The sequence below is a fragment of the Eutrema salsugineum genome, unplaced genomic scaffold (assembly GCF_000478725.1).
Source record: "Eutrema salsugineum unplaced genomic scaffold, Eutsalg1_0 scaffold_3, whole genome shotgun sequence".
In the NCBI taxonomy this organism is placed as follows: Eukaryota; Viridiplantae; Streptophyta; class Magnoliopsida; order Brassicales; family Brassicaceae; genus Eutrema; species Eutrema salsugineum.
The window spans coordinates 9,636,387-9,659,185 of record NW_006256756.1 but is presented as its reverse complement, the minus strand read 5'-3'; the positions used below and the strand labels follow the sequence as shown (position 1 = coordinate 9,659,185).

Genomic DNA, 22,799 nt, shown 5'->3' with positions numbered 1-22,799 from the left:
TCTGGGAACAGGTGGCCTTTCGTACAGAATTTTTTCGAATCCAAAAGAATTAAGGTCCGGTGCTATATGCTTAGGCGAATTTATCCCCAACACATATACAATTAATACTTTACCAATACTAAGGAAAAATGATATAATTGAATAAATAAAATCACATGTTGCTTCTTTTCGGTAACAAACTTATGTGCTAATAAATTATAATTTTGCTAAATACCAAAACATTATATACGATTCATCTTTCTCATCGCAAACCATTCAAAAGTATTCAACACCATGAAATGAAGGATGACATTCAAAGACTCCATATGTAAAGCCAGATGAAGACGATAAAAGGGGATCATTTCATCTTGTTTAGTCAAACCGTCAGAAGTTCACCCTCAAATGAAGACCTTCTAACCGTCTGATCCAGCTCAAATTTGGAGATCTTTAAGATGGAACAAACAGATTTCCAGCACACTTGACATAAAGACAATCCAACGGTTCAATCAAAAGTTACGTGAGAGCAAGATGTCCCATCAATCAGCAGGCGAGCAATCCTGACCGTGGCAAACACCCAGTTTACACCGGTCCCGTTCATCCTGACTGCGGAGATTGGTCTGTTTGGCCTAGAAGCCCATTTCCAAGCCCAAATGGATTCCTTCATTTGGAGAAATCCTGAGTGACCCCCAGAAATACCTTAAACACTATAAATACATGTTTTAGGAACCCCAAGTCATATGCTCTTTCATGCTTATGAATACTTTTTAGGTTTTAAGTACTTTTCTTTCTTTAGAGTAGTTTTAGGTTTTATGGAGATAGAGATCTATCTCTTGAACCCTCTTTGTTTCTTTTTCAATATCGATTTCAATACAATGTTTTTGCTTTCTTTAATCATGTCTGAGTAGTTTTATTGTTGGGTTTAAGGAAATTTTCAATGGGGCTATACATGTTTGATGAGAAATCCATTAGCTGTTTTAGCCAAATCCTAGAAATTTTTCTTCTAAACTTATTTTTAATGCATGAGAGTAGCGTCATGAACTACAATCTAATCTAGGTCTTTGGTGTTGCGAAAGTATTCATCCAGGGCCAGATCTAGTTTGAGAAGAGAAATTCTACCATAGGAGTGGAAACCTACCTATGGGTGAGCTGTGAATGTTGACGAGTCTTAAGCAAGATAACATATTTTCCCTTTCATGGCCAAATTGGAAACCTACTGGTCAAGGTTGCGAGAGATAGTTGGTTATGACCACGACGGGGGCGTACACATACGTTCGTGACTCGAGTTCTAAAATTTTTAGCTAGGATCTTTTAAATTACTTTTTAGCAATGTTTTGAATCGTTCATCCCCAGAGATCATTTCTCTGAAAACCCAGCGTCTCGTCTTTATAAGTTTTTGCCGATTTTCAACACAAGCTTTTGTCATTAGGTTATTTTCTTTATTCCAGCCGATTTTCATTCAAGTTTGGATTAGGTTTTCTTTAGTTTTTCCAGCGATTTTTCTTAAGTATTTTTCTTTTTTCCCGTTTAGTTTAGAATTTACGTTTTAGTGACAACCCAAAAACCCTCCTTTAAATTTGACAAGTTCTAGACTTTCTTACTTCATATTTTTTTCAAAGGCTTTTGTAGGAAAAAATCCTCCTTTCATGTGGATTTGATCCCTAAGTACTACAATCGATCAGCTGTGCACTTGCGGCCTATTGATTCTTATTAGGGTAAAAACTTGACACCCCGCACATACCACATCAAATTGGTTCAAGTGGAATCCTCAAGCGTCAGAAGTGTTTCAGTTCTTGAAGCAAGCTATGGTGTCGCTTCTTGTACTAGCATTACCAGATTTTAAAAGCACCGTTCACAGTGGAGACCCATGCTTCTGGTAGTGGTGTTGGGGTCGTGTTGTCTCAAGATAACAGGCCGGTAGCGTTTCTTAGTCAGGGTTCACACAGAAGGGCAAGATGAAGTCAGTGTATGAGTGTGAGCTACTTGCCATTGTGTTGGCAGTCCAGCGTTGGCGCCATTATCTATCTTGCCAGCCTTTCACCATCTGCACAGACCAGAAGAGCCTCAAACACCTTTTTTGGAGCAACAGTTTGTCACCAAGGAGCAGCAGCGGTGGGCAGCTAAGCTGCTTGGGTGGGAGTTTATCATTGAGTATAAACCAGGGAAAGAGAACAAAGTGGCGGACGCTCTGTCTAGAATTAGAAAGGTTCAGTTGGAAAACTTGATGGAATTGATATTCTCGACTCCTCTAGCTCCCTTGACATGGACGCTCTGGAGGATCAGGTAAATAAGGATCCCACTCTGCAGAAGATAGTTTCCGGGTTGCAGCAGGATAACTCGCATTATCCACGTTACAGTCTCAAGGAAGGCGTGTTGTACCGAGAGAAGTGTGTGGTGTTACCATCTGGATCTCTCTTCATTCCAATGTTACTGTAACAGTTGGTTACCGGAGGTCATGAGGGGCAGTTGAAGACGTTCAAAAGGCTGAGTCGCGAGGTGTACTGGCGAGGAATGAAACAAGATGTGCTGAGGTTCATTGAGCAGTGCCAGATTTTTCAGCAGAATAAGTATTCGACCCTTAGTCCAGCAGGCCTTTTGAACCCCTTACCAATGCCACTACATATCTGGGCTGATATTAGCATGGATTTCATAGAGGGTTTAATGAGGTCTTTGGGTTACAACTCAGTTCTGGTTGTCGTGGGCCATTTGAGCAAGTTTAGCCATATCCTGGAGTTATCACATCCTTATACAGCTCGAGATGTTGCTGAGAAGTTCATCTCTGAAGTGGTGAGACTCCACGATTTTCCAGAATCGATTGTGTCTGATCGGGATAAAGTATTTCTCAGCAATTTTTGGGTCGCTTTATTCAAGTCCGAAGGTACTCATCTGCGACGGAGCTCAGCATACCACCCAAAAACCGACGGGCAGATGGAGGTCGTGAACCGGTGCCTCGATATTTATCTCCGCTGTTTTGCAGCACAGAAACCTAAGACATGGGATAAGTGGCTTCCCTGAGCAGAGTATAGGTACAATACTTCGCACCACTCTGCCATCGTGTAAACGTTTTCCTTTGTTGCTCAGGTGTTGAGACTATTTAAGCTTATTCCTTATCGTGTAAACATTTTCCTTTGATCACCATTTGAAACTATTTAAGATTATGGAGGCTAGGTTTGACCTCGATATCAAACCATTTCTCCACTCTCAGTCTCTTTCTTCTTCTCTAATCTCAATCTATCCTTAATCTACAAGGTTAATCCATTTCAAGGTTAAAACTAATCTCCCTCGAGATTATATTCGACCGGGTTATCATCCAATCGGTCATACTTTTGACCTGGTCTCTATCCAACGGTGGATTGATTTCGAGAATTGGACTTACGACAATACCAAGCTCTATGGTGACTGAATATGATTCTCAGTCACGCCTTCAAAGCTTAATTTAAAACTTTGCCCATGTGACCAAGAATCACAATCTTGAAGATGATAACTAAGTGCGTTTAGTCGCTGCGGAGTGATAAGACTGAATCTCAATCTTGAAGATGATAACGAATTGCTATATTAATATGTGATTGATTTGATACAGTTTGTTGAAGTCTGATTTTCTGTTGGATTGACTATTAAGAAGAAAGAAAAAAATATGGGTTCTCTTCAATTTTGGTTATATTCTGGGTTATATTCTGGGTTTATTTCATTAAGACTGAATTGGTATACACTAAACCAAAATTAATTATGGTATATGTGGAATTTGGTTTGAAATTTTATTTGGTGGATATATAATTGTCTAACTTTCATTTGGTGGTGAAATAGGTTTCAAACTTTATTTTATGGGAATCTAAGATGAAGTCGAAATTTTGAATAGATTTGTTACTATATATAATACTTGTGAAGGGAAATATTTCATTTTTCCTTTATCAAATAAAAACAGATTTCATCATTCTTGAGCGTTGTAAGATTTTCTTCGGCCAATCATTCTGATTTCCGGAGGCTAATCAAAGGAGACATAGGTTTAATTTCATTTTTTAACCTATATCGATTTGGAAAAGTGGATCATAGCATCGCACAATCCTATTCGGAATTTAAGAAAAGGTGACCCCTAGATAGATTAAACAGATCTTATATACCCTAGAGGGAAATAAGAAAGGCATGCATTGTACAATCGCCAAGTTTCCCAAAGATAACATTTTCTTATGGAGAATCATAACGGATTACATATATTTTAAATGAATTTATATTTTTATTGTTTTTAATTGGAGTTTGTGATATACGTTATCTGTTTAAGATTGATTTATAAAGGAATCTGATGGTTTGACGAGACGGGCCACTGGTCTAAGTTGAAGAATGGTGTTGTTCAAACAGATAGTGAAGAGAAAATGCTAGTGTGTTTAAACCCCTGCCAAGACGCATTCTTGATTTGGTTTTAAGATAAAGAAGAACTCATATATTATTTCTTTGTATCTTTACTTTTAGTTCACCTCTGGCTTCATTTAGCCACCGTAAATGTTTGTGAGTTGCATTTGAATCTATCATGTGTCAAATAAAACCCAATCATTAAGAAAAAAATGTCGCCAACTATGCCAACAAACGCAACAAGTAATTAGACCGGGATCCCTATTCATTTGAGAGAAGTTCGCCATCCGGTACAGCGGTATTAGAGAGTAATTGTGGATCCTAAAATACACACTCAAGGATTTAGTGTGTTGATTTTGTGGTAGAAGAATATGGGCAAGAATTCTGGTAAAAGCGATGTAAAAATAAAGACAAAGATCGACGAATTTGGATTGTATTGATGAAAGATGAATGTTTACAAAGTGTTTTTGTGCTAAAGATTGGATGCCCTTTACAAGAGATTCAACTCCTATTTATACTAAATAGAAAGAAACATACTAAATAGAACGAGACGAACTGTTCCGAGATCCGCGGGTTGATACTTTCTCTCCTTCCGCGATCTCCTCTTATCTATCTCTCCACGACCTCTTCTTCTCCGAGATCTCCGAGATCTCCGAGGGACTGACGGTTGTGTTCACCAAAAAGGACTGCAGAGCTGTGGATGAAGTCGGAAAGGTCATTCTGCAATGAATTAGATCTGGAAACAACTGTTACATGTGGAATTTCCTCTTGTAAAGAAGAAAAGTGCTTCACGGCACGCGATGATCTACATCTGTGGCATCAACAATTGGGTCACCTGAACGTTAGGAGTCTTGCCAATCTGGTTGACAAGGAAATCGTCAGAGGGGTGCCTAGAGTCAAGAGAGTTGATAAATCGGTCTGTGGACCGTGCACTCAAGGCAAGCAAGTCAAAGTTCAACACAAAAGGGTTCCTGATGTACAGTCAAAAGCAGTTCTTGATCTGGTTCACATGGATCTAATGGGACCAGTTCAAACCGAGAGTTTGGGAGGCAAACGCTATGTGTTCGTCCTTGTGGATGATTTTTCTCGGTACACCTGGGTCAGATTTCTTTGTGAAAGACTGAGACAGCTGAAAGCTTCAGAATATGGGCACTGCAACTCCTGAATCAGCGTGGTGGCATAAGAAGCATTCGGAGTGATCATGGTGGTGAGTTTCAGAATGAATCCATGAAACTTTTCTGTGAAAGCCACGGCATTGCTCATCAGTTCTCAGCGCCCAGGACCCCACAACAGAATGGGGTTGTAGAGAGAAAGAACAGAACACTTCAAGAGATGGCACGAGCAATGATACATGGGAACAAAGTGTCGAAGAAGTTCTGGGCTGAAGCAGTCAACACAGCTTGTTACATCATAAACCGAGTCTACGTCAGAAAGGGAACTAGTAAGACACCTTATGAAATGTGGAAAGGAAAAACTCCTAACTTGAGTTACTTTCATGTCTTTGGCTGCAGGTGTTACATCCTTAACGACAAAGACTATCTCGGAAAGTTTGACTCAAGAAGCGATGAAGGAATATTTCTGGGATACTCGGGAAACAGCACTGCATTCAGGGTATTCAACATCAGGTCAAAAGTTTTGATCGAGTCGGTGAATGTGGTGTTTGATGACTATGCTTGCACTAAGTGGGAAGGAACTGCTACAGGCAGTGACTCAGACGAAGATGAAGAAGATCGGTCAGCAGCTCACACTGAGGAAGGTGATCAGGCAGCTATGATTCCACCATCTGAGGTTCAGCAAGTTCACCGAAATCACTCACCTTCCGATCTCATTGGTGATGTGAATGAAGGAAGAAGGACTCGGGGAGTTCAGTTGGACTTCAAGAAGATGGTTGGAAAATTCTCAGAGATGGTCCTGTTTGCATGCTTTGTCTCTGTGATTGAACCCCGAGACGTGAGACAGGCACTTGGTGATGAATTCTGGATCATAGCCATGGAACAAGAACTAGAGCAGTTTGTGCGAAACGACGTGTGGGAGCTGGTTCCAAGACCTCTTGAAGGCAATGTGGTGGGAACAAAGTGGATCTTTAAAAACAAGATCGATGAGAATGGAGTGGTGGTGCGTAACAAAGCAAGACTGGTTGCCCCTGTGGGAGTCGATTTCGAAGAGACTTTTGCCCCTGTGGCAAGACTTGAGTCGATCAGACTATTCTTGGGGATGGCTTGTATCCTAAACTTTAGGGTATATCAGATGGATGTTAAAAGTGCGTTCCTCAATGGAGTGCTTCAAGAAGAGGTGTATTTGGAACAGCCAAAGGGGTTCGAAGATGCTCAATATCCACAGCACGTGTATAAGTTGAAGAAGGCGTTGTATGGCTTGAAGCAGGCTCCACGCGCGTGGTATGAGAGACTCACTGGATTCCTCGTGAAACATGGGTATGTTAGGGGAAGCGTTGACAAGACCCTGTTCATCTATGAGCAAAATAAGCAGATCATGATTGTGCAAATCTACGTGGATGACATTATTTTTGGAGGAACTGCTCAGTCACTTGTGGATCGATTTGTCACAAGCGTGACTCAAGAGTTTAAAATGAGCATGGTAGGTGAACTGAGGTACTTTCTGGGTCTGCAAATAACTCAGTCTGATGATGGGGTGTTTATCTCTCAAAGCACCTATGCGAAGAGCTTACTTACACGATTCAAGCTTGATCAGTGTAAGGAAGCTAACACCCCAATGAGCACTACGGCCAAGCTCACTCGGGATGAAGATGGAACAGATGTTGACCCCACGGTGTATCAAGGGATGATTGGGAGCTTGTTGTACCTCACAGCAAGTAGACCAGACTTGTCCTTAAGTGTGGCCATTTGTGCTAGATACCAGGCGAAACCCAAGCAGTCACATCTTGAAGCAGTTAAGAGAACCATCAAGTATGTCAAAGGAACGGTCGAATTGGGGATCTGGTACTCCAAAGGATCACAAGCACTTGGTGGGATACTGTGACGCAGACTGGGCAGGAAGTGCAGATGATCGGAAAAGCACTAGCGGAGGTTGTTTCTTTCTTGGGAACAATCTAATCTCATGGTTGAGTAAGAGACAGAACTCTGTCTCACTGTCTACTGAAGAGGCAGAATACATAGCTATGGGGAGCTTCTGCAGTCAGCTGATGTGGATGAAGCAGATGTCCGCAGACTATGGGATGGATTCTGGACCACTATTGGTTCACTGTGACAACAAAAGTGCTATCAGTATTTCGAAGAATCCGGTGCAGCATTCTAGAACCAAGCATATCGATATAAGGCACCACTTCATTCGTGAGCTAGTGGAGGAGAAACAGGTAGTGATCGAACACATTGTCACTGATTTGCAACTGGCTGATTTATTCACAAACCTCTGGATTTTAATCATTTTTTCACCTTAAGAAACTCGATCGGGGTTTGTGGTATGTGAATGTGTGCGAAGTGTGCAGGACTGATACATAAACTGAATCAAGGGGACACTCAGGGTTTGGATTCAGTCTGGAGTTCTGATGCGAGTGGAAAAGAGCTGCCTCAACTTCCGTCGCACCTGGACACCAGTACAGGTTTCATGTAGTAGAAGGGAAGCTGAGCTAGTTTCGGAGAAGTCAAGTGATGAAACTAGCTCATTGCACTTGAACCAAAAAAAAGGGGGAGAAATAAAAAAAAAAAAAAAAAGGGAGGCTCATTGCAAACAAAAAAGGAATTCATTTGCCTCCTCAAAAGTACACTCCTTCTTGGTTCTAAAAGCTTTTCTCTCTCGTGGATAAAGGTTGAAAACTGGTGAAAGGGGTCGATAAAGGCAGTTGAGTGTGAAAGCTAGCCCGTGTTTTGGGATGGCCAGACTCTATGAATCAGAACAAGCTAAAGGTGTCTCGTGAGTCAGAGGCTGTGTTTCGTTCTAGTGCACTTCAAAGAACCTGGTAAAAATTGTGCAAATTTTTTTTTTAAAAAGGGGGCCAGTGCATAGGTGATAGTTCAAGTATCACTATTTGTTCTTCATAATCGGTTTATGTGTGAATGTGCCCGTGAATATTGATGGTCTAATGCATGCATTTTTGATTCAGTGTGTGTCCCAGTATTGTTATCATGTGTGAAACAGGAAAGTGGGCCGGGATTCTCGAAGTTCAAATTGTGTGTGGAAACATCTGCGGAATGGGCTTGTTATAAAGGAAAAAGCCCATTGAAACCACTGGAAGTTGAAAAGACGTGTGAAAATGGAAAGTGGGGGAGTTAAGTACAAGGAGTGGGCATCCGAGAAATCTGCACCACTCTCTGCTTTAAACCCTAAATCTTCGTCATTCAAAAAGGCAACTCACTGAGAAAGACATCAATGGTGAGAGGAACTCGAAGAGGGTTAATTGGTAACCGATCCAAAGCTAAGATGACGCATGCAGATGGTGATGCTCAGAGGCCTCATCTCATCGACGAGCACAGTGGTGATGGCTCGAAATCCACTGAATGAGTTCCTGACCAGACTCTCGTAGCAGGTGCTGATACGGCGGATAGTGCTGGTTCTTTTGCCACAGCAGATGATGGCGATGCTCAGAGTGCCTCGTCGGCGAATTCTAGGAAGCAAGCAGATGGCGGAGAAAACAAGGATGTCATGGAGGCTACTCAGAAGATTGAGAGTGACGAAGGCGAAGCTGATGGTGCTGAGAGCAAACCTTCGCCTGAAGTAACTCACTCTGTCCCACAGGAAGTGCCGACCAACAGATGCTCCGATTCTGGTCGGAACGGCTCAAGACGAGGGAATAGCCTCTGCTGCTGAAGCATCCCCTACCCCGATCTCCGTGAGCGCGCAAGCTGCAAAAGTAAAACGCAAAAGAAAGACGCTGCGCGCTTTGGGACTTCCAGCTCCATCAAAGAAACCTAGACGTGAACCGTCTCTTGCTCCAGAAGCAGATCCGGAGCCAGCTACAGAGTCCGTACCACCACAACGGACCAAAAAGACTCGGTCTCGGACAGCACAGGCATCTCCTGATCAAGCGAGGTATGTCCATTTTGCTACACGACAACTTTGGTGTGAAAGGACTGTTGATATAGGCGAAGCCGATGAATGGGGGTACATTAAGATCATTAGAGACAGCGGGTTAGAATCAACGGTTGTGGGACTCACTCCATATGTCCCACAAGTGATTCAGGAATTCTATGCTGGACTTCCTGGTGAGTTGTTTTCTGATCTGGATCAGGAGATTCGTGTTAAGCTGAGGGGTTTTGAGTACAACTTTTCTGCTGTTTGGATCAATCGAGTTCTCAATCTGCCTCCACTTAGTGAGGCCGAGGTTCACGAAGAGTCAGTTGCTGACGCAGTCTCCCTGTCTGAAGTTGCCAAGCACTTGTCGAAGGGAGGAAGTGGTTGGAGTGGGTTGAGCACACGGAATCTTCCACCGGTCTTTGCAGCGTTGATTATCATTGCAGCGTACAACTGGATTCCCTCAACCAACAAGCATCACATTTCTGAGGAGCGTGCTCGGTTGTTGTACAAGCTGAGTCATGGTGTGAGGGTGGACTTTGGAAGGCTGGCTTTCAGACATATTCTTCTAATGAGCAAGATCATCAAGAAGGACACTCGCTGGTTGCTGTTTCCGTGCCTGATACAGAAGATTCTGAATCTTCAGCACGAGCCTCAGATCGGTCAAGGAGAGACACACATTGTGCCTGCCCGTTACAAGAAGGACTCCTGCAGTGGTGAGGAATTTGTTAAGAAAGAAGCTGTAGCTGCATAGAAAGATAAAAGAAAAGGGAAGCGAAAGGCTGATGCATCGAAATCCCCAACTCCGTCACCCAAGTCGCCTCAGCAACAACCTGCATCATCACCAGGTGTACCACTTCGGTCTTTTTGTGGGCCACTTCCTGATGCATCCTTCAGGACATCCGATTCTGCGCCAGGTTGAACTCAGAGTGCTCCTCTCGAGGTAATTCGTGTTCCTTTGGCACCAGCCAGTGCGAATGAAGTCACCATGGCCCTGCAGGATGTGAGTCGCGTGCTGAACCATCTTCACGGGATAGTCAACATGGTGATTGACTCGTTTGCAAGTAAGTTTTCTGACTCTTTCTTGTGTTTTCTTTTGGATATTGATGTTTGTTTTTACCTTCGGTGCTCACAAGCAGGGGGAGAAAACAGGTGGGAAGAAATTCCAAGAGATGAGGCAGGAGATGATGCGGGTGCTTAGTTTGTGGGGGAGCTTGTGTAATAGTCTAGGTTCTTGTTTAAGAAGTAGGCTAAGTGTGTGGGAGCATGTGTGTTTTGCTCTAAAGACTTCTGTTGGTTTTTGTTTAAAGACTATGTGACTCTGACGTTTTTTATGGAATGCGTTCTTGTCTTGTCTTGGTACTTGGTTGGTTTGTGGTTGTTTGCGTGGTATGTTTTGAAACAGGTGCTTGTGAGTCACACGAAGCTAAAAAGGGGGAGATTGAAGATGTAGCTGTGCTTGACGCAGTTGTTGTACCAGATGGAGTGAAGAATGAACTGCCACAAGCATGGAGTACGTGACAAGTGAAGCTCTCGGAACGAGGAGTCAGATGAGCAGCTGAGCTGGACTAGAAGAAATGGAAGTCTTGAAGAAAAAGCAAAGCTAGATGGGAATAACGGAGCGGATCAGGAAGAATGGAAGATTTTCTTAAACAAGCAAAAGTTTAAGGAAATAGGAAATATACATCAAGCGACAAAAATGGAAGCTGTGGTGTAGGGTTTTTGGCATGTAGAGCCGCTGAGTTTACTAGGTATAAGTAGACGTGTTGAAGCCTTGTAGAAGAGTAACACAACTACTAGAGAGCACTTAGCATAAGGGTGAGAGATTCAAAAGTGAGAGTCTGCATCAAGGGTTAAGGGTTTTTCTAGGGGAGTTCTGAGATCAAGTATCGATCGAAGAATAGAGAAAGCTAGGGAGATAAATCAAGGTGTGTCTTGAGTCTGTACCAAATCGTGTTACATCTTGTAAGGTGTGTTAACAGATTTACTAGCAATAAAGTTCAAGTTGGAAGAAAAATCTTGTATTAAGTTGTGTTGTTGTTCTTGATTAGTGGCTCTTGCGTTTACAGGCTTGACTAGGCTTATTTCCCAACATCCGACCCAAAACACACCGCAACAACTCACATTTTTTAGACATAGCCGGCAAAATAAATAACGTCAAAGAAAATCGGTTTACCGTCTGGAAATCGCATTCTGAATGTATTAAAATACACGCGCTTCCCTCGCGAGTGGGTTAAATACCTAAGTGGTAAAACAGTGACGTTAAAGTAATGTTTCTCTGTTACACGGTGACGCATCTCTCACCTTTTTGGTTGTGTACAATCTTAGTCAAAGTGTTAGGAAAGTCTCTTAATCGGACGGTTAGGGTTGTTTATTAATTAATAGCCGCAATTTTTATATCACAAAATTAATAAAAATAAATAAGAAAAAATCAATCGAAGAAACATTTTGGTCTGCTGTCGAATTAATTTAAAAAAAAAACGAAAACAAAACAGAGCAAAAACAATAAATAAAAAAGTTTGTGTCGATTGAAACCAGAGAAAAGCCAAAGAGGGATTTACTGACTGAGCTTGTCGCAGATGCAATCAACATCCGTTGGTAGTAGCGGCGGCGGAAGCGGCGGAGGAAGTAACAGCGGCGGCGGAGGAGGAGGAGGAGGAGGAGGGGGGCAGGTGAGTCGAAGTGGATTATCTCGGATCCGTTCAGCTCCGGCGACTTGGCTTGAAGCTTTACTTGAGGAAGATGAAGAAGAATCTTTAAAACCTACTAATCTTGGTCTAACTGAGTTACTCACCGGGAACTCGGCCGATTTACCGACGAGTCGTGGCTCGTTCGAGTTTCCGATTCCGGTTGGGCATGGATTGTACCAAGAAAGTGGGTTTCACCGACAAAACAGTACTCCGGCGGATTTTCTCAGTGGCTCTGATGGATTTATCCCAAGTTTTGGGATTCCGGCGAATTACGAATACTTATCACCGAACATTGATGTTGTTTCTCCGGGAAGTAAACGGTCTAGAGAAATGGAAGCGCTCTTCTCTTCTCCTGAGTTTACTTCTCAGATGGTAAAGATACTAACTCATTTGGGTCAACCGAAATTAGGGATTTTTTTTGGTTTTATGTTATAACCAAAAAGAAGGAAAGAATTTAACCTGATTTTTAGAAGTTATTTTAGTTTTGTCAAGTTGTTTGAAAATTGTAGTTGAAATGCTGACTTAAGTTCTGGAAACGAGACATGTAAAGATTTAGAGACAAGTCTTATCTTAAAATGGACAAGTTGCAGTTTTCTGAACCAAGCTTAGCAAGTTGCAGTTTTTATTTCCTTTTTTAGTTATTGTCTCTGTGGCTTCGATGTGAATACATTAAACAATGATCATATGGGTTAGATAGATGTTGAGAGAAGAATATACTCACTGCACATACATCAGTCCACATGATTTGCTCGATTTCCGTGGCTAATGCATATTGATTCTCCATATCTCTTTGCACATTTGTCAATTTGATATTATATAGAAGGTAGTACATTGGATGATAATACATGTGTGACCTATGAATTGTGTGATTTTGATTAAGGTTTCATGCTTAGTGTTAATTGTCTCCTTTTTGTGTTTTTTTTTTCTTCTGTAAAAAGAAAGGAGAGCAAAGCAGCGGTCAAGTACCAGGCATGACGGATATGAATGTGGATAACGTTATGGAGGACTCTGTTGCTTTTAGGGTTCGTGCTAAACGTGGTTGTGCAACGCATCCTCGTAGCATTGCTGAGAGGGTAAACTAAAAATTCAAACTTTGCATTTAATATATGGAAGTTTCGTGGTAAAGGTTCCATCTTTACCTTCAATTTCTATAAAGTTTAGTGATAAAGGTTTTATCTTTACTTTCAATTCTTGAAAGTTTAGTGATTAAGTTTTGATCTCTTTGAATTAAGGATTCTATCTTACTTTCAATTCATGGAAGTTCAGTGATTTACTGTATTTTGCAGTGAACAAAGAGTTGTTCTGTTATTTATTTGTTCTTACCTTTTGTTTTGTAGGTAAGAAGAACGCGAATAAGTGATCGAATAAGGAAGCTACAAGAGCTTGTTCCTAACATGGATAAGGTAATATCTTTTTCATCCTAAATGGATTTTCTGATGATCTTAGATGTCTTATACAATTATATATTTATATTGGTTACAAATGTGTTAACATATAGAAATTATTACTAGTCGTTAATAGGATTTCCTGAGGATCTTGATATCGATTCGCATTGTTGTCCCCCTTGATCAAATAACGCAGATTATATATATTTGAAGTTTGAGTTTGGTTTCCTTTCTATAAATCATGACCAAACTGATGAAATTTTTTCGGGTTCTGCAATAAAGATCTTGAATCTAAGCTCTGAGGATTTTGGTGTACTTCTTTATCTTTGTCGCAGCAAACAAACACTGCAGACATGTTAGAAGAAGCTGTAGAATACGTGAAGGTTCTTCAAAGGCAGATCCAGGTATATACTTAAACCAACACTGCAGACATGTTACATTCAAATGATTTAGTTTGAATTAAAAATGATTACTAAAAAGGTGAACTAAAAAAAAAAGAATTCTTAATATTGAATATCCATTTCTGAATTTGTGTTATTCTGGTGGGGATAATTTAGGAGTTAACAGAAGAACAGAAGAAGTGCACTTGCATGCCTAAGGAAGAACAATGAGGTTTGCTCCTGAATTGTTTTATATTTGCTAAGTGGTAATGATCTGATCGACAAATTCGAAAGATGATCTTTAGCTTGAATTAGATGGGTCTCAGGTTAAAAAAGTATAATCTTGGTGTAAAATAAAATTTTGTACAATAACAAGTTTATGAAAAAACATATATTCTTTAAAAAATTAGTGAAATGACTTTGAAGCTGTATTGGTGTAATTTATTTGGAATAATAATTTCGTATACTCGGACATTTTCATGTTATTTGAGGTTAAAAATAATTTAGCAATGTTGTTACTTGTATACTTTTTTTTCTCATTAATCTTCTTAAACAAGTCACTACAGTAAGTTCTGACAAACATATTCGAGATCTTTTCATACACATGAGATGAATCCGGTTTGAGACATCAATCAAAACCAATCTGGGTCCGCATGAAAACTCATTAACTTGACAACATAATATAAGGGAGTTTGAAATAATATAGGAGGAAGGAAGCTATGGAGCGACGGCTAATCTTGGACTCGTGCTTTCATTATTGGATGCTGTTATGAGTTGTGCCAGCTAAATTATAAGTTGTGTGTTGTTCCTCGCTATCTAGTTATACTATGCTATCCAAGGGCCAAAATGTTCCCATTCCCTTATCCATCTTGGTCAGGAACTCTGATATACAGTATCATGATATAAAAACTCGAGCCAGATATTTATCTGGATCACGGTTTAACTTGGTCCAACCGGTTGGACCGGTTTTCTATATTTAATGATACTATGTTTAAATTTAAAGTTATAGAAGAAATAAAATAAATTTAGATAGATTTTAAATTTGTGAAAGTTTCAGAAATTCAAATAAAAACGTCTAAATGCAATGAAATTTTATGAATGTAAAACATCATTTTCTATGAATAAAAACCAGTATGGTAGATGTGTTCAAAAATCAAAGTCAAAACAGGGCCGTGCCCAGAGATACATAACCTGTAAGCGAATTTTTTGAAAAACCTTAGTTAACCCGTTTTTGTGTTAAAAGCTCTAGTCATCTCATATTCATATAAAATCAATCCAATTTATATAAAAAAAATAATAATATTATCATTTCAAATTCATATAAACCAGTAATAACAATTATTATCGTAAACAAAATAAATACAAATTAGAATAACAAATCACAAATCAAACTAAATCTGACATTAGATGAAAGAAAATTATAATTAAAAAAAAATAACAATTGACAAATAGCTATTGATTATGTGATTGTTCAGAAAGAATAAAAGGAGAGTAAGAAGTTTCCAAAACTTTAACAAAGATATAAGAAGTTGAAATGATACTTTTAATTTTAATTTGTCTAATTATTTAGGTGGCTATGTATGTTGCCTAATATTGTATTGTGTTATTAATTTAGTTGCTAATTTATCAAAGAAAACGTTTTATTTTCAAACTGAATCTCAATTTAAATAATTAATAATGAACAATTAGTTTAAATTAGACCATTCAGTTTTTTTTTTTTAAAAATTTTGGCCCATAAGCCAATGTTTCTATATTTTGTATATAGGCACGGGCCTGAATTATGGCTCTAACTGGTGACCACTTCAGGAACAATAGGAATGATAGGAAAAAAAATGGAAAAAATGATAGAAACAAATTAGAAGGAATAAATGTAAAGAATGAATGTAATAAATTGTCATAGAAAATGGTAATCAAAAAAATGTAAAGAAGGAATGGAACAATACATTTAATATACTTTTATTAATTTCTTTTTTATTGCATTCCTTTCGTTCTTTAACAATTTTGATAGGGAACACATTTGTTCTAGAATTCCATTTCAAAATAGGAATGAAGAGGAATAAAGAGAAATGACATGTAATAATTAATCATTTTAAACGGTAAAAAAATTTAGGAATGGAGAGGAATAGCACATTCCTCATCATTACATTTCTTAATTATGATCACCAGTTGGAGCCTAGATGTGGTCTCCATTTGTGCTAAATTTTTCACTTTCATTCAGTTTAAGTTTATTTTAAGATCAGACAATGTAAGAGCAGACTATTTGGCTAAACAGGTTCTTTTGGGCTTGAATGGGTTGGACTAAGATTAATATAAGAAGTGTTGGACAAAAAAAAAAGACATGGTCTCATCTCACATTTCGATATTTTATTTTATTATAATTTTGTTTTGGAAGAAAAATTCTGTAGAAAGTTTTCTACATCGTACATGCGAACAAATTAATTGGGAAACGAGCTTGTAACTTATACTTGAAAACACAGCTTTCTGCTTTCTCAAGCTTCAGGCCTAGAAGCTAGCCAAACCTGCATACCCTCTTGATACCGTTCATCATGCATTATACGGATGGAACTAAATCTGTTTCGTACCCCTTTATCAATTTGCTTGATCAGCCGAGCTACCAAAGCAGGTGTAGTTCCATGTCGTCGATCATTCCTTTCTCTCCACAGCACATAAATCGTCATTTGGAACAGGTATCTAATGATGAAACTTTTCAAATGATTTTGATGAGACCGTGAGATGATGTTAACCACCGAATTCCAGTTGCTGAGATTTCCCTGAGAAGAAACACATGTGCTACATTCTTCCACACCTGTTTGGAGTAAGAGCACGCAAAAAAAAGGTGACTACGGGTTTCGAGCTGGCGCTGCATAAAACACGTAGTGTAGAAACATGAGAGATAAACACTAGAATGACTTTACAAAAAAGTCTGTTTGCAAAATTAACCTAGGTCCCTTACATTTTTGCTACACTAACTTTACTAGTGTTAAATAAGATGGATCATTCTCACCTCTTGTGAAACCAATGTGAAATGTTTAGCAAGGACTTTAGAAGACTTAAGAAGGCTTTATAAGATTTTAAAAGGTTTTATAAGGTGTATTATAAGGTATTTAGTATGCCCATTTACATAAGCCTAATAGATGTAAAGGGTGGCCCATATGTGTTAGAGTTTTCCTTGTCTCCCTATTTAAACATTTGTAGCCGTTTTTTTATAGTAATAGGGAAAGGAGAATACATCCCTTTCTCTCTAAAACTCTCGATTCTCTCTTCTTTTATTTAATTCTTCATTAATCTCATCTCAATCTCTCTATATTCTTGTTTAATCCGCTGTTATTCTATAAATCTCACATGGTATCAGATCCAGGTTCTTTAATCTGGTGATTAATCTCTCATTCTTCTTACTATTCTCTTGTTCTAAACTCTCTCCCAGTCTCGTGTTCTTATATCCCAAACCCAGATTCATCTGTACAAATCTCATTCTTTGCAAAAGACTCGATCTTTCTTCTTTTTCTCATTGCTGTGGTTTGTAATGGAAGGAAAAAAGGTGACAGCTTTACCTGTTGTGCTCAAAGGAGCTGATAACTACTTGCTATGAGAAAGGACTGCTAGAGCAGTGTTGTGGGGGAGAAACCTTTGGCATCATGTTGAAGATCCAAAGAATGTCGATGGCGAGTCCAAAGAAGGAGGAAAGAAGGCGACTTTGACTGATTCTGTAGAGTGGTTTCAAGAGGATCAAGCTGTCCTTGCTATTCTCCATGGAGTTTTGGACATCTCTGTGCTAGAATCCTACTCCTATTGTGAGAGTGCAAAGGAGCTGTGGGAAACCTTAAAGAATGTGTTTGGAAACACATGTAATCTCACTAGAGTGTTTGGGGTTAAGAAGGCAATAAACCGCCTCCACCAAGGAGATCTTGACTTCAACAATTTCTTTGGCAGATTTAGATCTCTTTGGCTGAGTTAGAGATGCTTAGGCCGGCTACTGTGGACGCTGAGGTTCTGAATGAAAGGAGAGAGCAGGACAAAGTCTTTGCCCTTCTAATGGTGTTGAACCCGGCCTTTAATGATCTCATCAAGCACTTGCGCAGAGCTACAATGTTACCAAGTCTGGAGGAAGTTTGTTCACAGATTCAAAAGGAGCAAGGTTCTTTGGGTCTATTTGGTGGTAAAGGAAGCGACTTGGTGATGGCCAACAAGAGTGAGGCAGCTGTGGCTAACAAAGGACCTTTTGGTGGTGAGGACCAAGAAGTATGTGTGTGTGAGCACTGCAAAAAGAAGGATCATTTGAAGAACAAATGCTGGATATTGTACCCACATCTCAAACAAAGCCACGGAAAAGACCAGAGGAAGCCACAGGCAAATGAAGCTCATGAGGAGGCAGGACCATCAAACCGTGAGAAGGAAGGTGGTGTCATGAGAGCCTCAGCCGAGTACGTGAAGAAATCAGACCTGGACGCTCTCATCAAGGCTCTTAAAGAGTCCGGTAAACCTATAAAAGCCGTTAGTTTTCATGTTTTGTATAGTCATTCCTTGTAACATCATGCTGTTAATCATGTTTTGAAAAGTGATAAGCCCCTGATAGTTGATTCTGGAGCTAGTCACTACATGATTAATGATGAAAACTTGATTAGTAATATGAAACCTGCATTAGGAAATGTGATTATCACTAATGGAGAAAAGGTTAAGATAGAAGGCATTGGGGATCTTAAGTTGTTTGATAAGCAATCTAAAGCATTCTACATGCCATCATTCACTTCAAATCAGGTGTTCCATGAAAGAACTAAGCACATCGAGGTGTACTGCCACAAAGTTAGAGAACAAATGGAGCTTGGGGTCATTCTATCATGTTACACAAGGAGTTCAGATCAGCTAGCCGATATCTTCACCAAAGCTACAAGTCTGAAGACCTTGGAGTACATCAGTGAGAGATTAGGACTCATGAACCTCCAATGCTTGGAATCCCCTAAGTGAAGAGTTCACACTCTTTTTCCCTAAGTATGATTTTGTCCCATTGGGTTTTCCATACTTAGGTTTTTTTAATGAGGTAAGTCTCCTAACTTCCAAGCTAAGTCTCCAGCTTCCTTAGGACTTAGCTTGAGGGGAAGTGTTAAACAAGACGAATCATTCTCACCTCTTGTGAAACCAATGTGAAGTGTTTAGCAAGGACTTTAGAAGACTTTAGAAGACTTAAGAAGGCTTTATAAGACTTTATAAGGTTTTATAAGGTGTTTTATAAGGTATTTAGTATGCCCATTTGCATAAGCCCAACAGATGTAAAGGGTGGTCCATATGTGTTAGTGTTTTCTTTGTCTTCCTATTTAAACATTTGTAGCCGTTTTTTATAGTACTAAGGAAAAGAGAATACATCTCTTTCTCTCTAAAACTCTCGATTCTCTCTTCTTTTTTTAGTTCTTCATTAATCTCAGCTTAATCTCTCTATATTCTTGCTTAGTCTGCTGCTGTTCTACAAATCTTACAACTAGCGTGGAAAAAACAACCTAACCCCTCACAAATGAAAACTTTTTTTTTTGTTATTTATATTAACTTTTGAATTGTAATTTCATAATTCAGAAATATAAAGAATACATAAATAAATATACAGAAATTATAACTTCCTAAAATTTATTTCATATATTGACGGAAAAAATCTATTTCACATTCTAAAAAAAAACTGTTCTCTCGTTAAAAAAAACCCTAGAGGTGATTTGAAGCTTCTGTCGTCAACTACGATGACGATGACTTAGATACCCAGTTCTCCGGTTTTCTTCGTCCTCTGCTTCATCGGCGTTTCTAATTGGCATGTTCTACGCCCATGTAAGATATTTTTTAGTTGTCGTTTTGTAATCCAGAAATCATCATTTTGTTTCGTTTTTTATTTCGCGTTCTTCAACATCGTCGGTTGGTTCGGCGACATAAAGCACTGGAGAATACTTCAGTAAACTGTCTAACCCTAATTTTTTGTGTTGCAGGAATTAGTTGTTCCGCAGTGGTTTCCTCGAAGGTTTTCGAAATGGCGCTTCGTCAAGGGTTTTCTGGTGAGTATTTTTTCGAACAAATTTTATTGTCATATTTGGTAGACTAATAAGAGATATGTCTATTTCACTTATGTTATGGGTCTGGTAGACTTATGCCATTTGTCCGGTAATTTCCATATTTTTTCAGTTTTTAATATGTGATAGAGTTGTTTGATATTCATTCATTGGTTTGTTCATTTATAATAGATTTTTCTCAGTTGTTTGATGTATAAGATAGATTTGTTTGTTGTGGCTCTTATAGAAACGGTCGATGAATGGTAGACTTATTTTATGAAGGTAATAAGTTAAGGTGTTTACTTATGAATATGGTAGAGTTGTTCATTTTTTTGTACGAAATGAAGTGTTAAAGATCTGTGTGTTTACCACAAGGGATCAGAAGTAGAAGATAGCATTTACTTGGTACTCTACGTGGACGATATGCTCATAGCAGCAAAGGATATGAAGAAGATCAAGATTCTGAAGGATAGTTTGAATTCAGAGTTTGAGATGAAAGATCTCGGTCCAGCTAATAGAATCTTGGGAACGGAGATTATCAGGGACAGAAAAAAGGCTTTTTGAAGTTGTCTCAGGCTAGATATCTGAAGCAGATGTTGAAGACATTTAACATAGATGGGTGCAAGCCAGTAGTTACTCTGACAAACTCATTGTTCAAGCTTCAAAGCTTAACTAAGGATGAGTTAACTAAAGAGGCTAAGCTGATGGATTCAGTCCCTTTTGCCAATATAGTACGAAGCTTAATGTACGCAATGATCGGGTCGAGACCAGATTTGGGGTTTGTTGTATGCTTGATAAGCAGGTTCATGGCAAAGCCTGGAAGAGATCATTGGGCAGCTGTTAAAAGGATTTTGCGATATCTAAAAGGGCTACGGATGTTTGCCTAAATTTTATTTATTTAGAAAAGATGGAGATAGAAGATTTCGTGATTTTGACAATGCAACCGACCTAGACAAACGCAAGTCAGTTACAGGGTATGTGTTCCAAGTTGGTGGTAACACAGTTAGCTGGAGGTGTATATTGCAGCTTGTTGTAGCTTTGTCCACCACATAAGCTGAATATATGGCTATGTCAGAGGCTACGAAGGAAAGGTTATGGTTGAGAGAATTCTGCAATGAGTTGGAATTCAATTTTGAGTTTTTTAAGTTGAGCAGTGATTCATAGAGTGCTATCTGTTTGGCTAAGAATTCAGTTCATCACAACCGGACCAAACACATGGCTACAAAGATTCATTTCATTCTATACATTTTGGATGAAGGGTTGATTCAAATTCACAAGAATCATACAAAATTAAACCCAGCTGACATGTTGATTAAGAGTTTACCTAGAAAATCTTTCAAGATGTGCCTCGTAACACTCAAAGTCGTCGTCTGATCGATTGCAGGCATACTCGGAGATGGTCCTGTTGGTTGAGTCACCTCACAGAGTATAAACAGAGAAGTGGTGGCAGTTTTATCGATATATAAATCAACAAGGAGAGTAAGGCACGTTTGGTAAAGAACGAGTCAGGAAATTTGAAGAGTTTTTCTGTGATTGGGGGTTGTACCTGGCACAGGGAAGAAGCTCATCAAATTCTCGCATTTCTTCTGGAGCTGGTAAAAGTAACCAAGAGGAAAAGGTTGGAGTCAAGCAGGACTCGATTGGAACTGCGTTTAGAGGTGTCGTAAGTTATTGGTCAAGATAAACTTGAAAGGTCACTTATATGGTTCTGAACTGAAGTTGATTGGAATTGGTGGAGGCGGAAGTGTTAACGACGGTGAAGTTGGAGGTGCTCTTTCAGTAATCAGGAACGACTTAGGAGTAACTTGCGGAGACATGGCCGGAGAAGACGAAGTGTTTTTCATGGTTGGTCAGAAGTTTGTGGCCAAGGTTAGAGAGAAGGCCAGACAACGACAAAGGTGGAGATTTGGGAGGAGTGTTGTCGTTTTGGTCTCCCGAATCATTTATGGGTCAAGACTAAAATTAGGCTTCATTACAAATTATCAAGATGGGCTTCGCAAAAGGTCTAGCCCAACTACAGTCAACAAATATAAGTTGGAGTCAACGTCTTCTTCTTTTATTTGTGGAAAATAACAGACTAGAGACAGAGAATCAGAGTAAGAGAGAGAAAACTACAAGATCTTCTCGGTGAACACGGTGGTGCGTTTCGGCTTGCTTGGTGCGAAATCTTTGGCAACGATTGGTCGCACTAGCTCCGGGTTCTCTTCCAGCGAGAAGCTCTCGTCTGTACTTCTCCACGAGCTTTTTCTGCAAGTAGCTGTGTCAGTAAACAGCTGGTTAGTCGATTGTATCTGAAGATTGATCTAGTGCATGCATGGTGGTTTGGTTCCACCTCCAGATCTATCGAAAGAGAACATGGTCACCAAATTTGTTCTTGTGTCTTTAGTTTACAATTCCGTACTTAAATTACAGAAAGAATAAACCTAAACAAATCGAGATCACGAACTGAGAGTAAGAATTAGAATCAAAACTTAGATCAATTCTTAACAGCTTAAAATGACGTTGTGTTGGTAGATTTCTTTCAAAAATTAATTCCCCAAAATGAATAAATGATGATGTGGGCACCAACATGGCAAATGAATCATTTCTGTTTGAAAATGCACGAGATTGACTAACAGAAATAGAGTTAATACATGTTTTACCCCAAAATAAATTGTATGTGTTGTGGTATTCAATTTTTTTAGGGGGTTTGAGTATGGATTCGTACACTAAAATCATTCAGCTACTAATCTGTTGTAGCTATTGGTGTTGAGATACGAATTGGCCATTTCTATTTTCATCTTTAATGTGGCAGCACCTGCAAAATATGCTTAAACTAAAAATAAATTAGTCCAAATGCAATAATTGATATTTGTGTTCCTAACTTTAAGCAAACCAAAAAATTTCAAAACTAAGAACCTCTAAATTTACTTTTTATTTTATTTTTATTTGCAAGTCGTTGTTGAACAAATTATAGGTTTATATATCACGAAAAAACTATGATTATTTATGTAGAAGTGTCCAATTCAACATTCAGTT

At 39.2% G+C, this 22,799-nt stretch overlaps 2 protein-coding genes across 3 annotated transcripts; one reads left to right on the top strand and one right to left on the bottom strand.

The window, feature by feature from the left end:
* Window positions 1-11,785: 11,785 nt before the first annotated feature.
* On the top strand, window positions 11,786-14,684 carry LOC18014491 (transcription factor bHLH81). The gene is made up of 6 exons (XM_006397132.2): window positions 11,786-12,368; window positions 12,935-13,069; window positions 13,334-13,399; window positions 13,717-13,785; window positions 13,939-13,993; window positions 14,468-14,684. The coding sequence occupies exons 1-5, from the start codon at window positions 11,886-11,888 to the stop codon at window positions 13,990-13,992; spliced, it is 807 nt and encodes a 268-aa protein (XP_006397195.1). The 5' UTR covers window positions 11,786-11,885; the 3' UTR covers window position 13,993; window positions 14,468-14,684.
* Window positions 14,685-16,108: 1,424 nt separating this feature from the next.
* LOC112085226 lies at window positions 16,109-21,682 on the bottom strand. Of its 2 annotated transcripts, XM_024154382.1 has the most exons (3): window positions 21,328-21,682; window positions 21,106-21,183; window positions 16,109-16,567 (listed from the first exon to the last, which is right to left on the bottom strand). In XM_024154382.1, the coding sequence occupies exons 1-3, from the start codon at window positions 21,347-21,349 to the stop codon at window positions 16,251-16,253; spliced, it is 417 nt and encodes a 138-aa protein (XP_024010150.1). In that variant the 5' UTR covers window positions 21,350-21,682; the 3' UTR covers window positions 16,109-16,250. The 2 variants fall into 2 exon arrangements, 1 of the variants encoding a protein (XP_024010150.1); XR_002898778.1 differs by having other exon boundaries at window positions 16,109-16,621; window positions 21,106-21,682.
* Window positions 21,683-22,799: the final 1,117 nt, after the last annotated feature.

Coding starts and splice junctions, on each gene's coding strand:
- LOC18014491 (XM_006397132.2), top strand. CDS start 11,886: ATGCAATCAACATCCGTTGGTAGTAGCGGCGGCGGAAGCGGCGGAGGA. Junction 13,070..13,333: donor CTCGTAGCATTGCTGAGAGG/GTAAACTAAAAA, acceptor TTTGTTTTGTAG/GTAAGAAGAACGCGAATAAG. Junction 13,400..13,716: donor TTGTTCCTAACATGGATAAG/GTAATATCTTTT, acceptor TCTTTGTCGCAG/CAAACAAACACTGCAGACAT.
- LOC112085226 (XM_024154382.1), bottom strand. CDS start 21,349: ATGAGCTTCTTCCCTGTGCCAG. Junction 21,184..21,327: donor GAGCTTCTTCCCTGTGCCAG/GTACAACCCCCA, acceptor CTCAACCAACAG/GACCATCTCCGAGTATGCCT. Junction 16,568..21,105: donor CATCTTGAAAGATTTTCTAG/GTAAACTCTTAA, acceptor TACTCCAAACAG/GTGTGGAAGAATGTAGCACA.